General features: G+C 51.8%; 5 protein-coding genes across 5 annotated transcripts; 3 read left to right on the plus strand and 2 right to left on the minus strand.

The window, feature by feature from the left end:
* Positions 1 to 282: 282 nt before the first annotated feature.
* On the minus strand, positions 283 to 1,914 carry IAR55_005326 (uncharacterized protein; the record flags this gene model as incomplete). Its single annotated transcript, XM_066948418.1, has 1 exon — positions 283 to 1,914. One exon carries the CDS (start codon positions 1,912 to 1,914, stop codon positions 283 to 285), a length of 1,632 nt encoding a protein of 543 aa, XP_066800986.1.
* Positions 1,915 to 3,569: 1,655 nt separating this feature from the next.
* IAR55_005327 (uncharacterized protein) lies at positions 3,570 to 5,624 on the plus strand (the record flags this gene model as incomplete). The annotated part of the gene is made up of 13 exons (XM_066948419.1): positions 3,570 to 3,628; positions 3,690 to 3,714; positions 3,805 to 3,886; positions 3,947 to 4,000; positions 4,073 to 4,087; positions 4,145 to 4,220; positions 4,280 to 4,352; positions 4,412 to 4,499; positions 4,552 to 4,694; positions 4,751 to 4,858; positions 4,919 to 4,959; positions 5,016 to 5,224; positions 5,281 to 5,624. 13 exons carry the CDS (start codon positions 3,570 to 3,572, stop codon positions 5,622 to 5,624), a joined length of 1,317 nt encoding a protein of 438 aa, XP_066800987.1.
* A 520-nt stretch (positions 5,625 to 6,144) lies between these two features.
* IAR55_005328 (uncharacterized protein) lies at positions 6,145 to 8,754 on the plus strand (the record flags this gene model as incomplete). The annotated part of the gene is made up of 14 exons (XM_066948420.1): positions 6,145 to 6,210; positions 6,270 to 6,277; positions 6,355 to 6,380; positions 6,457 to 6,475; positions 6,542 to 6,604; positions 6,686 to 6,765; positions 6,852 to 6,931; positions 7,000 to 7,049; positions 7,118 to 7,357; positions 7,435 to 7,486; positions 7,551 to 7,657; positions 7,749 to 7,820; positions 7,882 to 7,965; positions 8,040 to 8,754. The coding sequence occupies 14 exons, from the start codon at positions 6,145 to 6,147 to the stop codon at positions 8,752 to 8,754; spliced, it is 1,662 nt and encodes a 553-aa protein (XP_066800988.1).
* A 238-nt stretch (positions 8,755 to 8,992) lies between these two features.
* Positions 8,993 to 11,060, minus strand: IAR55_005329 (uncharacterized protein; the record flags this gene model as incomplete). Its single annotated transcript, XM_066948421.1, has 5 exons — positions 8,993 to 10,103; positions 10,166 to 10,300; positions 10,365 to 10,474; positions 10,540 to 10,663; positions 10,729 to 11,060. The coding sequence occupies 5 exons, from the start codon at positions 11,058 to 11,060 to the stop codon at positions 8,993 to 8,995; spliced, it is 1,812 nt and encodes a 603-aa protein (XP_066800989.1).
* Positions 11,061 to 11,414: 354 nt separating this feature from the next.
* On the plus strand, positions 11,415 to 12,612 carry IAR55_005330 (mitochondrial 54S ribosomal protein uL23m; the record flags this gene model as incomplete). The annotated part of the gene is made up of 2 exons (XM_066948422.1): positions 11,415 to 12,389; positions 12,475 to 12,612. The coding sequence occupies 2 exons, from the start codon at positions 11,415 to 11,417 to the stop codon at positions 12,610 to 12,612; spliced, it is 1,113 nt and encodes a 370-aa protein (XP_066800990.1).
* Positions 12,613 to 12,743: the final 131 nt, after the last annotated feature.

The raw sequence follows: 12,743 nt of genomic DNA on the forward strand, positions 1-12,743 counted from the left end.
GCTCTTCGATTGAGTTCACGGATGGATGCACTGATTCAAAGAGATACACGTCGCGGTCTCATTGTGTCCTATCCTTCGAGGCTGAAGCCGGCTCTGCATTCGATTACCTCGTTGTCGACGACTGCCATTCATTGACATAGTGTACGGCCAGCGTGCAGAGATTGACCTATTCACACAAGCGTGGCAGACGCCCACTACGGGATCATTCCCTTGCGCTGTACCATCTCGAAAGCCTCTATAATGTCTCTTGATCACCAGACCGATCCCTCCCATGCCCCTTCGTCAGAGACTCCACCCAATACCAGTCAGATCGACCTTATACTCGTCTTCGTCATCCTCTCCCCTCAAGATCGCCTTCAACCTCTCGTACTCCTCCCTCTTCGTCTGCTCAAAATTGTGGCTCTCTCTGGCATGGGGGACCTTGATCTCGTTAAGAGATGAGACGGAGATACTGTAATCATCGTGGCTGCTCATCCCTTGGGGGAAAGGGTCAAAGGGCTCATTCGTGATCATCTCCAAAGGTCCGAGATTGTCCGAATTTATCACCGAGCGACCTGTTGTATCTGAGAAACTGTTGGTGATATTGATCAACCTGGGTCGATGTGACTGCATCCTAGTTGCTTCTGCTATCGACCCGTCATGACGCCGACCGTCATCTCCCATGGCACTGAAACATCCCCTTGGGTCCGATTGACGATACCGTTCACCAGGTTCCCAACTTTGGCCAACCTGGATTGCTATCTTCCATGCTTCCTCCTCTACTTCATCCTGGCTGGGGGTCTCTGCGGTGCTCTTAGTATCGGATAGGCTGAGTCTCATCCCATCTTTCTTCTGTCTCGATGTCAAGAAGGATCCGATCTTTCTGGATCGACTGGCCGTACTCTCGTAGAAATTTTTGACTTTATTGGACAAAGTAGTGAATTTGTCGGTCTTGCGATGCGAGCTGGCAACTTTATCAGGCTCAGAGGGATTCATGGTTCTTACGGAACGCTTGGAGATTGAAGGGAGATCGTGAGGGACAGGACGACTGTAGTTGTGATGCACCTGTCCAAGATTTGGGTCTGGTCGTCTTGCTGCCAAGAAGGGGATCGTATGCAGTACATGCTCCGCCTCCATCTTCCTCAAAATGGGCCCATCGCCTTCCGAATCCCCTAAGGAAGATAATGATCTACTTTGTGTGCCCCTGGTCGAGTCGTCCCATCCCTTTGGACCGGAATCATCTTGTGATTGGAAGTCGGAGGGAGCAAGGTGCACTTCGGGAGGAGTACGATGACTGTCGTTGTGATTGGACTCTGGTTCTGATCGTTCTGATATGAGACTAAGGTGACTTGGAACATGATATCCAGGCCTGGAAACAAGGTCTTCAGAGGACGGAACAGGGGACCAATCGTTGTCAGACTCGATCGGCGAAGAAGCAAGAAGATGGTTATGCCTGATATTGACAGATCCGGATAATCTGAAAGTCGTCTCTTCGTCCTGTGACATGCTCGATATGATGGAACTTGCGTTTTCAGAGCTCTCTTCTTGAGTGATAATGCTTGGAGTGGCACTGCCATCATAGGAGATCTCGTCCACAAGGGCCACACTTTGGCTGGAAGTGGTGGCATATCCATCTGGACTGACTCTCGCACTACAATCCTCCCCTGTTTGCCATCGTGCAGCCGTCCGTTGGTCAAATCTGGTGGACGAGACATTTGAAGGGGCTGCGTATCGCCTGGTGCTGGCGGACGACCCGGTACCGTACCCCGAGTCATGGTGAATTTCGGTGTCTGATCTGCTGGTCTCCCTACGAAAGAAACTCTTCACCTTATCTCGCTTGCGAACATGACTGACATACTCAGGTTGACCGTATGGAGGCAAGCCCTTGTGAGAGGACGAAGGCAACTTGGAGAAGAAGGAAGCCCTCGACCTCATTGTCATTGTGTGTTGGGAGGAGCGCGCGCCGGGGGGGGGGGAGGGGGGTTGTCGAGCTAGTTCAGTGAGTAAATCCTGTGAGACTGGTGGACAGAATCCAGATTTTGTGTTGTTTTGGATGCAAGGGTGGTGTGCAATGATGTGGAGTTTGACTGTTGGAAGGTAGTGGTAGTAGGATCTGGGTAGTACGACTTAAGTGATAAATATGGATGATGCCAGGGGATTGTCGTACGAGACGAAACGAAAATGCATGCCCTATCCCATTCCGCCCTGGTGTACTGAGTGGCGAGGAGCACATTGGGTCGAGAGCGGGATAATTGGGACTGTCATTCTTTCAATGACGGGCGAGGGGTTCGAGATGAAAGGTGGTCCCCCTGTGGTATGTCTCATCTGACACGAGCCAGAAAGGATGGCGTATGTGATCAATACAGCGCATACTGGTGAGACAATCAGGTCGCAAAAATCCTGTGGGTTGCAGGTGTCCGTCGCTACCAGTCTACTCGAAGTGTCTCTAGTCATTCATTTGCATGCTGTATGAACAAGGATATGAACTTCCCCGAAATCTCATTTTCCCCTCTGTACCATGCTCTGATCTCTCTGTGTAACTAACTACCCCTCGTGCTGCCGACAAATGCCAAGCTCATCTCCTCCCCGCTTTTGCTCTGTTCTCGCCGCATCAAGGGACAACTGAGTCTTGGTCCCACTGGCTGTGCTTCCATACAAACTCCTGACTCGACTGGCAAATGTAGCGAGCTTACTCCCACCGCAGGTAGGTCTTGTAGACGTCACGTGAACTGGATCTTTTTGAGTGCGGTCGGAATATTTGGGCCAAGGGAAATGACTCGCTTGGCTGAGGTCATCTGGCGTTACCGACTCAGCTGCTGTTAAAGTTGCAATATGCGCCGGGTCTAAGTGCGCAGCACCAATGGTCCTGGGTGTAGTTGGTTTTGAAAAAAAGACGTCCGCGATGACACAAATGGCCGTTGGTCGTGTAGCTTGAGCGAAGTGGATTTGCGGAGTGGAGAATCTACCAAGGGAATCATGGAGCGCTTGGTCGGGCATTGGGTGGGCCTTGTAGACTCCTGAGATCGAGCGGGAGTCTGATGTGCTTTCTGGCTGAGAGGGAAGCACGAGGAGCGATTGAAGTGGACGCCGCTTGACTCTCGCTGTGATCAAGAACGTTAACGACGTGCTGGGAAAGCCGATGGCTGGCGAGATATACCAGAAACAAAGTTTACCTTCCTGGGGCGGTTGTTCCTGCCCCTCTGTGGGGGCTCTCCACAAGTCACCTTCAGGAATTTTTCAACCTCTTCCTTGTCGTATCCACGACTGCTGAGTGTGAAAGGTCAGGCGGGCCGATGCGCCCCAGTGAGGTCGGTTTGTTGTCCTCCGTCAAGGAAGCCCTCGAGCCCTTTGATATAGTGCCACATTCGCCGATCTCTCCACGTGGGCTAGTAAGAGAGGGTCGCGTGTTATAAGCGCAGCTTGTTGCCGTTCTCCTCTCGCTCTCGTCGCTCTTGTCTTCTTCATACTCTCATACGCGTCCACAGATACCATTATATACCCTTCTCAAGATCATCGGCACCGTTGCGTAGACGCTACTCACAGCCATAGGTGAGACAATCTCAACAAAACGCGAAAAAGGTAGAAACAAAATGGTAGAAGATAAATATATTGGATTGGCCTTGGCATTAGGAGGGACATTCTTGATTGGGTGAGCTGCACAGATCGCGTTGGATTCGTGACTCAAAGCTCATCACGAGTCATGTCATAAGGTCGAGTTTCATCATAACCAAAAAGGTCAGTTGGGAGCGACGCCCCAGTCATCATGCAGCAGATCACACACGAAGTCGAAGAGTTAGACAAGCTGACGATGACCATACTGTCCAGGGCCTGAATGACGCCGCAAAGAAGAGTTCGGGTGAATACCCTCATTCACATCAACGGCAGAGCGGTGGAGCTCGGAATGCTTGTGAGAGATTTCCATTCCGAGGAGGCCCAGCGAGTTTCGCTGATGCAGACTAAATCATAGCGGATGATTTGGCTTATCTACAAAATCCGATCTGGTGGGCGGGGATGATAACAAGTGGGTCTTCGATACCGGCTGGAAGGCAGAGAATGTAGAACAAGGCTGATCAATGTACTCTCGCTCTTGCAGTGGTGGTCGGAGAAGGTCAGCTACAAGATTGGTTCCGCAGGCAGCCACTTGACAGCTGACAAAGACACCTAGTTGCCAACTTTGCCGCATACACTTTTGCCCCTGCTATCCTCGTTACTCCCTTAGGTGCGATGAGCGTCATCATTGGGTGAGCTACTTGAATGAATGCCTTCTTATAAGCTGCAGCTGACAAGCGTTTGCACGAAGTGCTATTCTGGCGTCATTCTTGCTTGACGAGAAGTTGGGAAGATTAGGAGTTTGCGGTTGTGCATCATGTATAGTGAGTTTAGTGGAAGGATAAGCTGCTTAGTCGCGAGGCTGACAAGTGGACATGAATAGATTGGGTCTATCATCATCGTGCTGCACGCGCCATCAGATAAAGAAGTAGAAACAGTGGATGAGATCCTCAGTTACGCTGCGAAACCAGGTCAGTCCTCTCCAAGCTGTACCTTTGTTATTGGAATTGACATCCTGTCCAGCTTTCCTATTCTATATCACCTTCGTTGCCGTCTTTTCACTTTACATGATCTATCGCGTTGTCCCCACTCATGGACAAAGAAACCCAATGGTGTATCTTTCCATATGCTCTCTTGTTGGAAGCGTCTCCGTCATGGCGATCAAGGTGTGTCACGCGGTTCAAGGTTTCGTGGAACGATTGCTGATGTGATTCTGCGCCAGGGCTTCGGAGTCGCGCTCAAATTAACATTTGCTGGTAACAATCAGCTCACTCACGTGAGCACCTATGTGTTCGGCATCGTCGTTGTGGGGTGCATTGTGGTGCAAATGGTATGTGCGATCTCAGTTGCTCGGATGTCAGATAGATTGGCTGAATTGTTCTCCTCCCAGAATTACTTCAATAAAGCCCTTGACACATTCTCTACCAACGTGTATGTAACGCATTCCTACGCGCCTTTCGGAGTCTGTATGCTGAATTGACTTATAGCGTGAACCCCATCTACTACGTCTTCTTCACCACGGCCACCATCATTGCTTCTGCCATCCTCTTCTCCGGTTTCAATACCCCTGGCACCGTCAACACCGTTTCCCTCATTTGTGGTTTCCTCATCATCTTTATGGGTGTCTTCCTTCTCAACATCTCACGCGAGCCTGAGGCCCCGCATCACGCGTCTAGTCTCGAATCAGGTCTTATGAGTGCGTACATGAGTTTCGTGTCACTGGAACCCATGTGCTAACGATAGGTACCGCAGACCCCCGCATGAGCATGTCAGGCCGTATTTCTGTTGACTCAAATGGACCCGGCTCTTGGAACTACGGAGCCGTGCCCAACGCTATCTACGCTCCGGACGGACCCAACTCGTCTTCCCACGGCCGACGATCAAGCATCTATCGGGCCCAGAACTCCACCTTGTTCAACGCTTTTGAGGAAGAAGGGGTTCCCTTAGGACAGCTTCCTGAAGAGGATGAGTCATCGGATGACGGAGATGCGAGGAGTCAACAGGTGCAAGGGCCGGGAAGGAGTTTGATAGGGAAGAAAACACGAGATGAGGTAGCGGGAGGGAGACATCCGGCTTATCAAGATTCAGGGAGATAAGAGGTGCTGGCCGGGTAGATCTGGATGAGGGATGCACGGATATGGGTTGTCAGCGGTATTGATCCAACGTGGGGGAATCACCGACTTGACTGAATGTTGATACTCAGTCTGGGGTCCGATCGCTCTCCGCGTGTCCTCTTCTCCACAGCTCTCCTTGAAGGCACCCCTCGTTGTCATGGCGGCTCCTTTGTCACTGAACTCCCTTTGGAAAAGTCTTCAGGTCTGAATGTAGGGACGTGCCTTCGTCGGCAGCGGCCACTGCTGTCTCTCCTCGTGGCGCTGTGTCTGGGAGGCGTTTCATGTGTAACGCGGGGCTACATCTATGATAAGAGCGGGAATGATTTATTATAAATTGATGTCCGTTCGCTGTGTTTCCCCTTATTCCGCATGACCACGACCAAATTGAATGCCACTGACATATATTGAGCTATATTGTTGTTGACCTTGCGAGTACTCACATATAATCATAACGATCTATCTTTCCTCTGACAACTGACTTGCTCATCAAGTGAAGCCCACAATGTTGGCTCTCTCAGTATTGTGTTTGGTGGCTGCCAGTCTGGCTCAAGCAGCTCAATTCACCAATGTAAGTCAGGGGACAATCACGACAAAGGAAGAGTTCGCTTACAAAGACCCATACTATAGCCAATCCAGTATGTCCTCTCATGACCGTCATCCACCTTACAGCTGGTGCAAAAGGGCCAATACTGACCTGGGACCTGGCTGACAGGAATGACGGACCGGACCCGTTCATCGGTATGTCTTCCACAAACACTTGAACGCTTGCGGGTCCTTTAGACAGTATATTGACAATGAGTTCTCCCTTCCGCAGTGTATGACCATGACACATCGTATGTCCTAGCTCCTGGTAAAGCACTCCACGACGCAATACTGACGAGGCGAGACACATTCTCCAGGTCGTACTTTCTTACCACCACGACAGGCTCCGATCTGAAACTCACGTCGGCGCCTACGATCGAGTAAGTAGTGCATCATTTAGATTTGCCGTCCTATCTGGGTGCCGACGAGTCCCCACTGATGACTCAACTGTCTGTCCCAAGTGGCCTTCGAACGGGCGGTCATGTTCGTCAAGCATATCAGAACGCTAGTATGATCAGCACCCCGACCGTCTGGGCTTCTGGTGAGTGGACCCGATCACAGACGATACATTACATCCGGACTCGGAATGTCGCATGAGCATGAGTATGAGCTGACCGAGGTCGAAAGAGCTACACAAGATGGACGGAACGTGGTATATCTACTACTCTCACGGAGAGAGACCTTACGCCTTGCAGGGTGGTGCTACGGTCAGTAGTTGCGTACTGACTGTGTCGACTGACTATACCGGTCCTTGCTAATCCTGACGATATCTCAGCCAAACGATGGGTTCTCTGGTCCGCCTGTTCAGCTGTACGGCAAATTTGGGTTAGCCTCAGCGACCACGATGTACAATCTGACTCCACGAGTAAGACTGAGAGTGCTTTGGGTCGCAGTATCGACGGGACCGTTCTCGCGGTCGATAAAACCAACTACTTCGTTTGGTCCTGCACCTCGCTCGACGTGTCTTCGATCGACTTGCCCGGATCATCACTTTGCATCTCGACACTCACCACGCCCACCTCGATCGATCGAGGCAAGATCTCGGTGATCAGTCGACCGCAAGAAGGTTGGGAACAGCGTAATGGGAATATCAACGAGGCGCCACAGCCGCTTTATTGGAATAATGAGATTTAGTGAGTGATCTGTCGTACATGCGGCGATACGTCCCTACGGGGGATGGTTCGGTGACGGGCTGATCGTATTGTACTAGCCTGACTTTTTCAGCGAGTAATTGCGACTCGGCAGATTACAGTCTGGGACTGGTGAGTGCCGCCAACCTCGTTGAAGGCGATACGTTGTATCAACTGACCAACGCCTCGGTCTCAGCTGCATCTCACTGGATCTGATCCTCTCGATCCGACCAGCTGGACGAAGAAGACGGATGGACCAGTGTTCTCTTCAGGCAACGGCGAGTTCGGTCCAGGTCACAATGGGTGCGTAAGGTCCCCACTGAATCGGCACCAATGCGTCGTGTTTCTATCGCCAACGTTCTGCTCATATCGCCACGACTTATCGTCTGTTCAGGATCTTCGCTTCGCCTGACGGGACTGAGTTGTGGAATGTCTATCATGCAGTGACGAACCCCGCAGGCTCTTGGTGAGTACAGCAGCTCGTCAACCTCCTCCCGGCGCGTACACGACTGACAAGAAGTGCATAGTGGTACTGATAGACAAACGTTCGTCGAGAAGATCGACTTGACAAACCTGAAATCCGCCGGACCGAACTTTGGCACTCCTGCACCGTGAGTCCGTCATATGAGCGACTTGATAGAGACGTAGTAAAGTGGTACTGACCTTGGGACTTCATACGTCGTAGAAAGGGGAGTGTGGCTCAAGGGCCATCAGGGGAAGATGCGCCTGCCAGCGCTAAACCAGATGCAAGTGCCACTGCGGCCAATCTGGCAGCTGGTCCACCGGCTTCCTCCGCGAGCACTCCTCCTCCTCCTCCCCCGTCGAATGCTGTACCATCTCCAGCCGTCTCCATGGTGTCGAGCTCTTCGATTTCTTCCCCACCCGCCATTTCGGACACTGTCCCTGTTCCAGCCTCTGCTAGTTCAGACGACAAACCAATCGCAATTCCTCCGTCTCCAACTTCGGAAAGTGTCGCAATCTCAATCTCGACTTCAAGCGCGAATGCGGTGCCAGCCACTATCCTTCCTTTGTCTCAAAATACATCTCCTTCATCTCCTTCCGATCCGCGACTTTCACTTTCACTTTCACTTTCGCCATCACCTTCTCCTCCTCCTTCCGAGCAAAGCCAAGCATCGCCCGATATCGAGACCATCTCCACGAGCTGGGTCGGTTCCCCCCCTCTCACTCGGACTGCCACAATCAAGATCATGTCTACGCCGACGCCTGGGCCTGGTGGCGCACTATCGAGCAGTATTGGAGTAGCTGATGTCGTTGCTGCTGCTTCTGCTGGTACGACTGCCCTTCCATCATCTCCCATTCCGGGCGTTAGTTCGGGAAGCGGTGGTAGTGGTTGTAAGGCCAAGTTGCCAAAGGTCAAGAAATCGAGATTGGCACAGTAGTGACTCGTTTGTATGTTGTACATAGAACGCTTTTGATACCCAGTTTGAACATGTAGATCATGTTTCTTGAGTTGTTGGGTTGCACTTGTCCACAATAGAGGGACGTGGTCTGGCTGCCCAACAGAGCCGTGGTGCGAAACGACCAAAAGGACATGATTCTCGAAGTACAGTTGACCGAGATAATGACATGGTCGCACATACACGAATGCTAAACACGAACCCCCAAACAATATTAGACTCACACCACCTCGATCTTCTTCCGTTGGTATTTTGCTCGTTCCTCCCATTGGCTGATCATCGCCTGGCCTTCCTTCTCCAACTCCAGATACCTCTTCTTCATCTCTGCTCTGACCAACTCTTCCAACGTCATCTTCTTCTGTTCATCCGTTAAGACCAACGCGCCCTCTGGTCCCTCATCCTCTTCTTCCTTGCTCATTGCTGAGCGCGACGGAGGACCAACAAAGGGTGAGGACATGAGATCTGCGATCACTTTCCTCGCTTCCACCGCGCCTCGTTGGACTGACGAGTCGAACTCCTCACGAGGGAGAGCACGATGAGGGGAAGGCTTGCTAGAGTGTGTAGATCTCAGGGTCGATTTAGAGCGTGGTGAAGGGATCGGGGATGATGCGGGAATATTGGCGAATCGATCTAGCTGTGACAAGGGACGCTTGGCGGGACTGGGACTGGGGCTGGGTGGGGCCGAAGTAGGTGGAAGAGGTGGCAAAGGTTTGCTAGATGATCCTTTGGAGCTCGGCTTGGAGGCTGGTTTGGAGGTCTTGGACGACTTTGTTGATTTCGATTGGGAAGCGGGCTTTGAACTTGGCGGTGAAGGTGCTTCAGATGCCACGTGATTGTTTTGCGTCGGTCCTGCCTCTGATTGCACCTCCTCCGCTACCTCAATTTCTTCTTCCTCCTCCTCTTCCTCCTCCTCCGCCTCAACCTTTTTCTTGCTCTTGGATTTGGAAGAGGTCGTCGCTCGTGGTTTTCTGGTGGCCTTTGCCTTCGCCCTCGTCTTCTTCGCCTTCACTTCTTCGACTTGACTCTCCGCCAACTCCTCCTCGACTACCTGCTCAGTTTCCTCGATTTCTTCCTCCACCTCTGGTTCGTCCACACCCTCCACTTCAGGCTCAGCCGTAGCAGCCTTCTTCTTCCCCCTGCCACCAGTCTTGGCTCTCGTGCTGGTCGTTGCGCGTGGTTTGGCTGCTCGTTTGCTCGTCGTCGTAGTCTGGGAAGTAGCGGCGGTCTGTTCGTCGTCCGGCTCAGAAGGTATCGTTTGCGATTGAATCGGTTCTGGTTCTGGCTCTGAATCCGATAAGACGACTTGAGCAGCAGTGGTGCCTCGTTTTGATCTGATCTTGGAGTATCAGCGTTCATCCGGTGTGATTGCCAAATTGGAAGTTGAGAGACTCACCTCTTCGGTGCCTCAGACTTCTTTCCCTTCGCGACTGGCTTGCTCTTGACTTCTTCGGTGACAACTTCTCCACTGTCTCCATGTTGCTTGGCTCTGAAGTAATGACAATCTGGGATCTTGGTCTGATGGATCTTCCTGAGATGATTGTTAGTACCGCCGTAAATCTATGGTCCATGTCGACCTTCGCAGAGGGACACACCATGGATCATCTGTTGCTTCCCATCCTTCGACGCTATACTCGCAGTAAGGACAGATGACCGCGTCTTTGGATTCTGTCGATGGGTTGTACACAAATCCGGCGCGAGCGAGCTGTCGCAGAGAACTTAGATCAGCAAATTCTTATAGTGGTTGAAGTTTCACGCGGTGATGCGCACGGCTTTGGCGGTGGGCAACCATCCTCTCTTTTGTTTGTGCGGCCACCATTTGTTATATGTGGCTAGTCGTTGATCGATGGAGTGGTCCGACTGAGGTAATGACTCGGGGGTCTCGTAGATGGTCCTAGCATCCGAACGGCATTCTCAGCACCTTGATCTTCCAGACCTGGTCGTAACAGCTCGACTCACTCATACTTGCCACCACTCCTGTCCCTCTTCCTCTTCTCCACCTTGACAGCACACACCATATCTGCCCAGCCACATTTGCCCCTCTGGGCATGTTCCTCGAACGGATCATCGTTGACATCCCACCCTCCTAGTTCCAGGTCGCACAGGAAGCATTTACATATGTCGTGATTCGAGGACGATGATCCGGGGGTATGGTAAAAGCCCGCTTCGGAGAGTGATTTAGGTGTGAGGTATGGATGAGTCGCCGTGGTGAGAGGAAAGGCCGGCTTCGCTTTTGATTTGGGTCTGGTGATCGCGGAGAACGATTCGAATCGCGTGTCTTGATACTGCATTGTGCAAGGAAGAGCGACCTGGGTGGTGGATGATGAGTGAGAGAGAGGAAGGGGAGAGAGAACGGTTCATCAACTTTGGTATCGATCTTTTGTTGACGCGGTAAAGTCAGTCAGGCCGAGAGACGTGACGCAGCGATAAAAGGGGAGGCATAGATACAGATACATTATGAAGACTGGCAAGTAATGCCACATCTGTCGATAGCATGTACGGTGAACGAGAAATCCCCGCATATTTCCGATGTCCGAGATTTCGCAGTGTCACTTTTTGGTCTGGACATCTCGAGATGATTGATGCTTTCTATTGACGCATTCCACAACTATTGTATCAGCACACAGTTCAGACTCCACCCGACCATGTCGCGAGTAATCCGAAGAGCATTCTCCGCCTTTCCTCCTCGAGCAGGTCCGTCTTCCTTGCCTGCGCCCGCGACACTCTTCCCCTCCGCTTCCTCCGCAACATCGACACTTCCTCAATCGGTCCGAAGACGACGGGCCGAACATCCACCTCATCCTCAGTCCGCTCCTTCCCCGCTGTCCGATCCCGAGCTGCATGATCCTTCTTCCGGCAAGCGGTTCCCTCTCGAACTAGAGAAGGATTATCGGGATCTGATCTCGTCGTCAGAGTTTCCTGATGGCGGCGACGACGCACAGCTGAGAGGGTTGTTCTTGAAGGGGACGGCGGAATGGAAGTCGAGAGTGAGAGGATTCGCACCTCGTGGGAGAACGGGCAGACACGAATATCTGCTCGGTGTGATGGGTGGTCAGAAGTTGACCTCGTCTCATGGAGGAGAGGGAGAAGGAGAACCGACTCCGACTTCGACGTCAGCGTCGGCCGATCCTAATCAGATAGTCGGACAGAGGATCTATCTGCCCAATATCCAAATCCGACTGATGAGAAATCACACTCCCCCTGGCCAGTCTTACGACCCTTTTATCGCGACATTCCGAATTCCCCCATCCATGACCAAGACCGATCTTCGATCCTATCTCTTAGCGGTATACAACCTCAAAGTGACATTCATCCGTACCGACAACTACATCGGTGAGGTCGGACGATCGAGGACAGGAGAGATCAAGCGCAAAGGCGGGAGCTCGAACACTTACAAGAGGGCCGTGGTAGGGTTGAACGAGCCGTTCCATTATCCGGACGATATGGAGGAGCTGTATGCCCAAGGTGCAAAGAGTGGGAAAGGGGATGAACCGGCTTTGGCGAGAGATAAATGGTTAGAACAGAATTACAGTTTGAGAACTTCAGAGGAGATGAGGAAGAGAGCGATGTTCAAATATTACAAGGGTTCGAGATGGAGGTCGAGAACTCATGCCAACTTGGTGAGTGGACTCGTAAAGCTTACAATGCACTCCGATCGATTGAGGGACTATAGAGCTGATCATATGGTTTTTCACACTGTTGCAGGGAAATACCGTCAAGGAGATCATGAAACGACGAAAAGAGAGAGAGGACAAGGTCACAGAAGAAGTCAAGAGACGATATGCTCTGGTCTCGCAGGCTTCTGTCCCGGCGGAAGGAGAACAGGTCGCTCAAGCAGCTTAGCTTGGAAACACACTCATCATGCATGTTATGGATTGGATCACGCGAGTGTGGTGGTCACAGTCAATTCGCATGAGTAGCTATCTCATCTGGGCCATGTGCAAGATGTTGCCTCTTGACGTCCATTGCGAATA

Source organism: Kwoniella newhampshirensis, chromosome 11, assembly GCF_039105145.1.
Source record: "Kwoniella newhampshirensis strain CBS 13917 chromosome 11, whole genome shotgun sequence".
Taxonomy (NCBI): Eukaryota; Fungi; Basidiomycota; class Tremellomycetes; order Tremellales; family Cryptococcaceae; genus Kwoniella; species Kwoniella newhampshirensis.